Genomic DNA, 8921 nt, shown 5'->3' with positions numbered 1-8921 from the left:
GAAAGAGGAAGGGCCGCCTACCCAGGCTGCGGGACGATTCCCGCAAGCCTCGAGTTTCCTGGGGTTCACAGCCGCGGACTTCAGCCAGCAAGTGCAGAAGCGCTTGTTGCTGCCTCAGCTGCGCCTGGGTTTTTCCTTGTCTTGCAGTTTGTAGCTTAGAAGAACGGTGCGCAAGCGACTCCAGCTCTTCCCACACCCAGGCCAGTGTGGCTCTCTCTCAGGGCTCTGTCATAGTGAAAAGTGTGTATGTGAGTGTGGTGTGTGTGTGTGTGTCAGAAAACGAAAGAGAAGGGGAGAGAGACTGATCGATTCTTCGGCCTCAACTTCAGCATCCCTTAGTTGTCCGCTTCTGTCCCCAGGCTGGTGTCTTCTGGTGCAGTAGCTCCGAGATGAAGCCACCCTGGAAAATCCTTATGGCTACTCCTCTGTTCTTTCTCCTGACCCTTCACACCTTGGCCTCTCCAGCCTATGACCACCAGCCCAGCACCAGACGCTCCAAAGGCCAAGTCTGTATAGGTACGTAAATATTCTATTTTTAATGTGGATATCATGGGGTCAAATCCTTGGCTTGCATAGTAAATCACCTATTTAATGGCATCCATAGCTGTAAGATTCCAAGTAAGACACCAACAACCTTACCAGCGTAGAAAAATTTTCTTCTTAGAGTAAGCATTCACACTACATGCACATATGTGTGTATAGAAGCATGCTATATAGTTGCTAGTTTGAATTAAAAGTCTTCCACCTCATTGGTGATTGGAATTTTTTCCCCCTGGATGGGCAACTATAAAAGCCTGAAATTCTTACCTCCTTTCGGGACAGTAGGCAGCATTACACAGTAGAAGGAAGATGGACTTTGACCTTTGAATTGCTGCCACCTCCTCCCGCTCTGTTCTGTCCCTTACAGTCTGAAACTTTGAGCAACTTAACACTTCCATACCTCTGTGTTCTTATGGATGAAACGAGGCTTATTATATGCACTTCATGGCGATGTGAGAATTGAGATCAGGCGTGTAAATTTATGGTATTTGCACACAGTAAGGATTCAACAATCTTAGTTTTCTTCCTTCTCTCAGTGAGTCCAGAGATGGCAATAAAAGGACAGTCACCTGGAAACATTGAACTTTGACTGAGATATGGCTTTCACTTATCTTTTATTGAAGTATTTTACTTCAAAGTAGTTGTTGTTGTTTGGTGTTTGGGGTTTTGTTTTTCTTTTTTTTTGGGGGGGGTGTTGTTTTTTTGTTTGATTTTTTGGAGAGGAGTAAAAGTAGGGTAAGACCTTTGATATTCATGTTATACCTGGTGATTCCTGAACAGGGCCAAGGGCTTTCAGTGGGTCAGTCCATGGAGCCAAGGATACTCAGAAGTCTGAGTAGTAATTATTCAATGAGCAGATCTCAAAATAAAATCCTGGTTTAAGAAGCCAGAAGAAGAACTCGAGGGATGAATATGGTGGCCATCTCTTACAAATGAAAAGTTTGGATACAGATTATGATACATATGAATTATTTCTGGAGACAGTACAGAACAATATCTGAATTAGTCCTATTTCCTGAAAAACCATGATTTCCAGTCTTTATACATGTTAAGGAGCACATCTCTGGTTTCAAGGTCTTCTTTTAAATTAAAACCTTAAGACCTGGATTCCCTGCGAATCTATTCTCCACAGGCCTGGAAGCAGAGGTCTGTGGCCCCATTGGAGCCATGCCTGGGAGGTTATCCCACCCACTGTTTGGTTCCATCAGATAATTATTTACCACCTTCTCTTTTCTCAAAACAAACACCTAAAGCTTGTCAAGTGGAAATGCACTTGAGAAAGGCTTAAGTGGAATCAGTTCTACTTCTAGGATGGTTGCATCATCTGAGATACTTGGCCCTCCACTCCTATAAAGTAGACATGAGATACTCATTCCCTTCCCTGCCCCATTCCCACTGAGGCATAGAGAATTAGAAGGAGGTGTTGAGGGGATTCTAGGATACGGTTGTTCTGGCTATCTATTATTGCATAACGAAATTTAAAATAACCATTTTGCCATACCATGATCTTGTGGGTCAAGTGTGCACTTTTAGCACCAGCATGCCCAGCAGCTGTGGGGATTGGAGGTGTCTCCTGAAAGGGGACCTGGGGGTGCTCTTAGGCACTGGCCAAATGTGGAAGTGTCTTAGGAAGCAGTGAAGTAAGCTTACTCGCAGCTGGTGGTAAGAGGAAGAGGAAGAGCCTCATAGAGGGGGTGGGAGAAGAGGAGGAATTGTCATTTGGACTTCTGTTACTCCCAACAACTTTCAAACGAAAAGCAGGACTACATGACTTCCAACTCATTGGCTCCCATAGTCCAGAGTTTGCACGTAAGAGGTCAACCCACACAGAGGTGGACTCTTCTTCTGGTTGTCATCTAACATCCTGGCACAGAGAGTCTGGGCTAAGTCTTTAGCTCACTGAACAAGAGGCAGGGGAGAGTGAGGAGAGCTCCCAGTGCAGATGTGGCTACCAGGGCCACGGAGGGAGGGGGCAGCTGTCACAGAAGTGGGAACTCTTGTGACTGGAGAGATACTCCACAAGGAGCCACTGTAGAAGTTATTGAGTGATTGAGCCAACATCCCCATCATAAACAAACAACCCCAGCTCCTATACCAAGAGGAGCCTTTGCAGTAGGGAACCGACCAGTAGATCTGGAGGGCATGGCCTTGAACATATTCCAAAATCAGAACAAAGCTATGCAAAGCCCCAGTGGCCTCTTTCCCAATGTACCATAATTCCTTTGCACTGAACTGTACGTTCATTTGATCACTAAGTAAACTCTGATTCTACTGTGCTGGAACAGCCAGGGCCTCTTTCTGCCACTTTTCAAATGTTATGAAATCAATAATAAGCCATGTTCATTTTTGCAAAACATTATTTTCTTTACATGGCTGATTTAGGGGCAAAGTAATCCTTATGTTTCTAAGTCATTGACATTTAAATTAATTCACTGAATTTTGGGTTGGTTTTTTTTTTCAAGGAATCTTTTTAAAGCGCTTAAAATTTTTTTTTTTGCCTCATTCATGTTTGGTTAAATATATAAAATGCCTTCAGAGTCCGATAAAACCTCCTCCCCCCTGAACCACATCACACACACAGTGGTCAGAGATGACTTTATAGTTTGAAAGGTAAAGGGGAAGACATGATCCTAAGCTTTCAACCAGCATGAATGTGGTAAAATGACAATGTCGCTGACAAAAATAGGAAAGATTTAGACAGAGCCAGCAGAGAAGGTTGAAAATTTATGATCACAATTTACATGTACAGAAGTTTCATTTTCTCTATTTCTCTATAGCTGAACACTTGTTCATAAGCAACCACCATTGCTGCTGAGGGCAGAAAACATTTCATCTTTCCACTCATGTGTTTAAATTTAGTCTCCTCTGGATAATTCAGGGCTCTCTTCTTTTTCCCCTGTCTGAGGGTTGCTCTCAGTCCTTGCGGAGGGCTTGTGTATCACCCTGACACGGTTCTCGGCCCTCAGAACTCCCACAGTGAAGTGTCATGGCTGGTGCAGCTCATGGGCTGTTCTCAACAGAATCCACGGTCGCTCCCTGCTGACAAGCTGCTCACTTCCACCCTCGCGGGCCCTGCCGACCCTTCAGGTGTAGCCAGATGCCCTCTGGTTCCCAGCTGCAGCTGCAGCCCTCTGCACTTTGTCCCCCACTCTTCACACTTGCCCTCTCCTTAATCCCCTACTTTTATTTTTAGATTATCACAGAATTTAATCCCAACCTTGGCACAGATGGTAGGTTTCTGATCATCTCAATTTTCACTAAACTCACCTTTGCCTTTTTTTCTTTTTTTCCTGGATTGTTCTGGGGCATAACCTTGAAGAGAAGGACCACAAAGGCACTCTAGAGAGAGGTCCACAACTCTGTGAAAGGTCCCAAAGTGAGCAAAACCAGAAGAATCCAAGTGGGCAGTATGCTTTTCCTTAAGGAGAAAGTGAAAAATTTCTTTTTTGGAGGGAAGGGGTGGGCAGTAAACTAGATCATAGTTTAAATGTACTATGAGAAAGAGGGGAAAAAAAGAATGTTGCAAAGCATTAAGCAGAGTAAAATCCCCATAAAATTATGTATAATATGCCTATCTCTCTATTTATATAGCTGTCTCCCCAGATAGGATGAACAGCAAAATGCCAATAGTTGTTGTATGGCTATCTATGAGTGATGAGGTTACAAATGATTTGTAATCTCTTTTCAGTGCATTTCTGAATTTTCCACATTTTCTAGATGAGCTTGCAAAAACAATAGTAAGACATGGTGGTTAAGAGCAAAAGAGCTTAAGCTCTGGGGTCAGACTGCCTGGATTGGAATCCTGGCTCTGCCACTCTGTACATATGTGACATTAAGGGCACAGTTTCACCCTCTGTACCTTGTGTCCCCTATCTGTAAGATGAGATTACATGGGACCTGCAACCTTGGGTGGTGTGGAGGGCTAATGAGTAAATACACGTGAAGGACTTAGAACTGTGCTTGGTACATACTAAGTACCCAGAGGGGTTGTGATGATGTATTCTTTTGGAAATCAGGAAAAAAAATCTTGAAAATAAGCTATGGAAGTCCTGCATTTAAATCTATCATAAGGCAAAGAGGCCTGAGTAACCTGAATAATTACATGTGAATCTACATCTTATGCAAATACAAATTCTCAAATCTTGGATATCTTAAGGGAAGACTCACTTATGAAAAAAGATTTCATAGTGTATTAGCTTTCTATTGCTGTGTAATAACTTGCCACACATTCATCAGTTTAAAACAACATAAATTTATTATCTCACGGTGTCTGCACATGAGAAGTCTGGACATAATATAACCCGGTTCTCTGCTCAGAGTTTTACAAGGCTGTAATCGAGATGTCACATGGGGCTGCATGTGATGTGAGACTCAGGTTCTCTCGCAAGTTCACTAGTGGTTGGCAGAATTCAGGTTCTTGGATTTGCAGGGCTGAGGTCCCATGTGCTTGCGAGCTGTCAGCCAGGATCACTCTCAGCTCTGAGAGGCTGTCCCTTTGCAAAGGAAGTTAATAACGTAGCTATTTCTTTCTTAAGAACTGCTGGAGCAAGCTCTCTACATTTAAAGGGCTCACCTGATTATGTTGGGTCCACCCAGGATAACCTTGAGTAACTCAAAGTAAACTAACTAGAGTCCTTAATTACATATGCAAAATCTCTCTTATCATAGAATGTAACACAATCATAGAAGTGGTATCCAATCACATTCACAGGTTCTGCCCTCACTCAGGGGACAGGATTAAGTAAGGCCTCTACATCAGGAGACAGTAATCTTATCATTCTGCCTACCACTCATAGAAATGCTTAAAAAAGAAAAAGTCTTCAAACTAAACACCAGATAGTATTGCAAAAGAGAATTGATGTGACTTGGTCCCAAAGTGATTCACCAAATAGGCACGACTATATAGTAGAAGTTCATAGATGAAGAGTAAGCTGTGGGTTGAAGCATTTTTTGTTTTGTTTTGTTTTTGAGGGAGAGGGGCTTGATATTCAAGATTTTTCTCCTGGCCTTCACACTCAGAATTTGGAAAGGAAAACAAATTACTCCACTACCATACCCCTTCTCTCATATAGTAGTTGTTTTTCAATGTTAGTGTAGAGGACAAAGTCCCCACCTGAATCTTTCCCTGGACAAAGTCCATCTAAGACCAAGCATAAAACTGGAAAGACCGTCACAAGCAACCATTTCAGGACACTAAAAATCAACCAATGGCACACAATGAATTGAGGAATGTTTATTCTTGAAAAACTGCTTGAACTTCAGGAAGAACAGTCAGACTCTGACCTTTTTGCCTGAGGCTGCTCCGTCTCCACTTGCCCTCAGCTTAGTGAGAAGGTCTAAAAGGGCAAAAGGGAAGATGCAAGGCCCCTTGAGGTCTAGGTTTGGATCTGACATGCTCTCACTTCTATATTCTACTGATCAAAGCAAGGTCACAAGGCCAGATTCAAAGCCTGGAAAATAGATATCACCTCTTCATGGGAGGAAGTATAAAAAGTCTGTGACCATTTTTAATGTACCACACAAGAGGGCTTTATTTTTCTATTCTGTGGGTACCAAAATCTGGGTTCAGAGAGTTTAACCATCCTACCAAATACAGCAGCTCATAAGTAATAGAAGCAAGATTTGAATCCAGGTCTGTCTGAACCACAAATTCTTCAGTCTCTGCTGTACCATAACTTCTCCCTTCTCTTTCCTCCCTTCCACTCTCTTTTCTTCTCCTACCCACTCTCCCTATCCATGTCCAGACTGAGAGTAGGATGCAGAAGAAAAAGTGAAGTTTCAGTGTTCATACCTGGGCTGTGTGCTGCCATCTCTGGCTTGATAACTAATATCTTAGGGAAACAAAGCTGGCTGTAGGATCATTTTGGGTGATTGTTTTCCTACCTTTCTTTCTTATTTCCTTTTCTCTTCACCAACATGAGAAAGATCTGGGATAAAAGTTGTTGATTAGAATTACAACATATAAAACTATATCCTCTGCTCCCACCCGATGAACGAAATCTGAGGACAGAATTTAGGTGTTTGTGGAGGGGCATTGGGTGGGGAGAGAGGGATCAGGTGAGGAATGCACTTGATAATGTCATGCTGGTCCAACAGGGGTGCAGGGGCCCGAATCCAGGTGTGGTGTGACTCTAAAACCTGTGCTCTACGCTTCTCCAGGGCCCAAACCAGAAACAAGAGTCATCCTTGATTCTCACATTTCTCCTCAATTTATTAATAAATCCAATCGGGTCAGCCTCCATAACAGATTCCAGATTTGCCCATTTTCCTCCATCCCCACTGCCACTCTTTACTCTATCCAATCAGCGGTCACCTCTCTCCAGGACCAAAATAGCCTCCTTCTTCATCTCTCCGACCCCAAGATCCTTCCTCCTCATGACAGCCAGCATGATATTTTAAAGACACACATCAAATAACAGCAGCCCTCTCCACAAAGCCCATTCACAGTTTCCCATTCCTCTCAGGTTGAATCCCTACCTCTTTCGCCATCTACAAAACCCACAGACCTGACCTTCACCTATGCCTGCATCGCATCTCCTAATGTCAGGTTTTCCCAGTCTCATTGCCGTAAGGTAGGCACCAGTTCCTCCTACCTACAAAGCCTGCCTGGCTGCTCACGCTGCTTGCTCCTTTCTATTATATGAGCCATTTTTGTGTGTGTTCTTCAGAGAAGCCTTCTCTCTCTATCAGCTCTAGTTAATGTTCATACCACCTCGTCCTTGTTGCCCTCTGTTACTTCACCTTGTTCCTTTTCTTCATAGCACCTAAAATTATTTATAATTGCATGCGTGCTTACATGTTTACAATCACTTTTCCCTAATAGAGTATGATCTCTGAGAGGGCAGGAATCATATCTGTTTGTTCTCGGCGTGTACTCATAGCTCAGCATGGTGCCTGGACTCAATACATACTGTGTTCCAGTCCCAGCTCCCCTGCTCACTAGCTACATAATTGGCAAGGCATCTAAGCTCTCTGAGCCTCCGATTGCTGGTCTATACAATAATAAGAACAGTAATTCCTACATCTATGAGTTGTTCAGAAGTTTGAATGAGATGATAATGTATGCAAATTCTTTGAAATCTGCAGAGAACATTCTAGCCATGTGATGAATTATTTATGCCCTGACTCAGGGTCAAAAATGGAGTGTAGTCACGCCGACCCTGGTTCTGACAACTGCCAGGTGCTTTCAAGGCTTCTCAATGAAGTGTAGGCTTCAGACAAATGAGAAATCTACTAGACTGCTCTCTGCAGTTGGCTGAATTTCCAGCCAGCACAGATATGATTATAATTAGAGTTTCAAGAGTTCTGTTTCATTTCAAAAGGATTCTGTGGTACAGTCTGCAGTCTACCTGAGATGTGTGTCTAGAAGCTGATTGCTGTGGCAGGTGTGTTTATTCTGGCCTATTTGCTTCTTTTCCTACAATATCAGGGGTGTCTGTTTCTATTATACTCATTATTTTCAGTTGCCAGGTGAGAAGAGATTTTCCATATGGGAGATTTTAGATAGTGACCACTGAGCAAAATACGTAGTTCTCACCCACTCTCATCACTTCCTAAATGAACAGTTGCTTGGACAAACTTGCTTTAGCAGACCCAGGCCTTTTATTAGCAGCCAGAGAATAGTCTATAAGGGGAGGAATTACTCTGCACATGCATTTCTCCAAGGAAAAACATTTTTTTAGCCTGTCAAAACAGTAAAAGCTCTTATTAGAAACTATAGCAAAGTCAATTTCTCCATTCTTGCTGCTAAAGGATTCAGGACGCACCTCACTGCAGACCCTAAATTAACAATCCAGTGGGAGTTGAGCTCGCTGGAAATGGGCAGGGATGTCCAAGTGAGCAGGACTCAAATCAAAGCTGAGCCCAACATGGGCGTTTACATATTTCAAGCCCCATTACCTGCTTTTCTGCAGGGTCCTTTTGATCATAATAACTCTTCACTAGGCAGAGTGGCATTCGTGGCAAGATCCACCCAATCTTCAGAGACAGCTGACTTTTTCTTGGTTCCTTTTTATTTATCTAATGATTTCCAATTTTAGCCAGCAGTGCTAAGGAGCCACAAAAGTCATGAGTCCTTGTTGGGATTGCTCTGAGTGAAAGAAAAGCCCACATCTGTAAGTACAAAGGAGCAGGTTGGTCTCAAGCAGCGCAATTCTCTTTGCATTCATCCTTCCACTCCAGGGATGAAAATAAATACATGCCTGTGTTTCAAGTCCATTCTGGGTGCCAGATGATGCAGCTCATTGACAAGACGCCGTAGGAAGTGATTGCTATTCGAGGTCTCGACCCAATCTCCACCGCGTTCTTTGTTGATCCTGAGCTACACATCGTGACCATTTGCTAGAGAATCTGCTGGTTGACTTAAGAGAGGGCGCTGGTGG

At 43.2% G+C, this 8921-nt stretch overlaps 1 protein-coding gene across 2 annotated transcripts in view; it reads left to right on the top strand.

Annotated features, from left to right (window-relative positions):
- The first annotated feature begins 389 nt into the window (after positions 1–389).
- The window catches only part of AOAH (acyloxyacyl hydrolase), a 170150-nt gene continuing 161618 nt past the window's right edge, over positions 390–8921 (top strand). For both annotated transcript variants that reach the window (XM_065883666.1, XM_065883665.1), the window contains exon 1: positions 390–516. In XM_065883666.1, coding sequence (XP_065739738.1) covers positions 390–516 — 127 coding nt within the window. The remainder of the gene's footprint in view (positions 517–8921) is intronic.

The sequence above is a fragment of the Phocoena phocoena genome, chromosome 9 (assembly GCF_963924675.1).
Source record: "Phocoena phocoena chromosome 9, mPhoPho1.1, whole genome shotgun sequence".
NCBI classification, from domain to species: Eukaryota; Metazoa; Chordata; class Mammalia; order Artiodactyla; family Phocoenidae; genus Phocoena; species Phocoena phocoena.
Note: the sequence above shows the minus strand (reverse complement) of the source record. Positions and strands in the feature narration are given on the sequence as shown.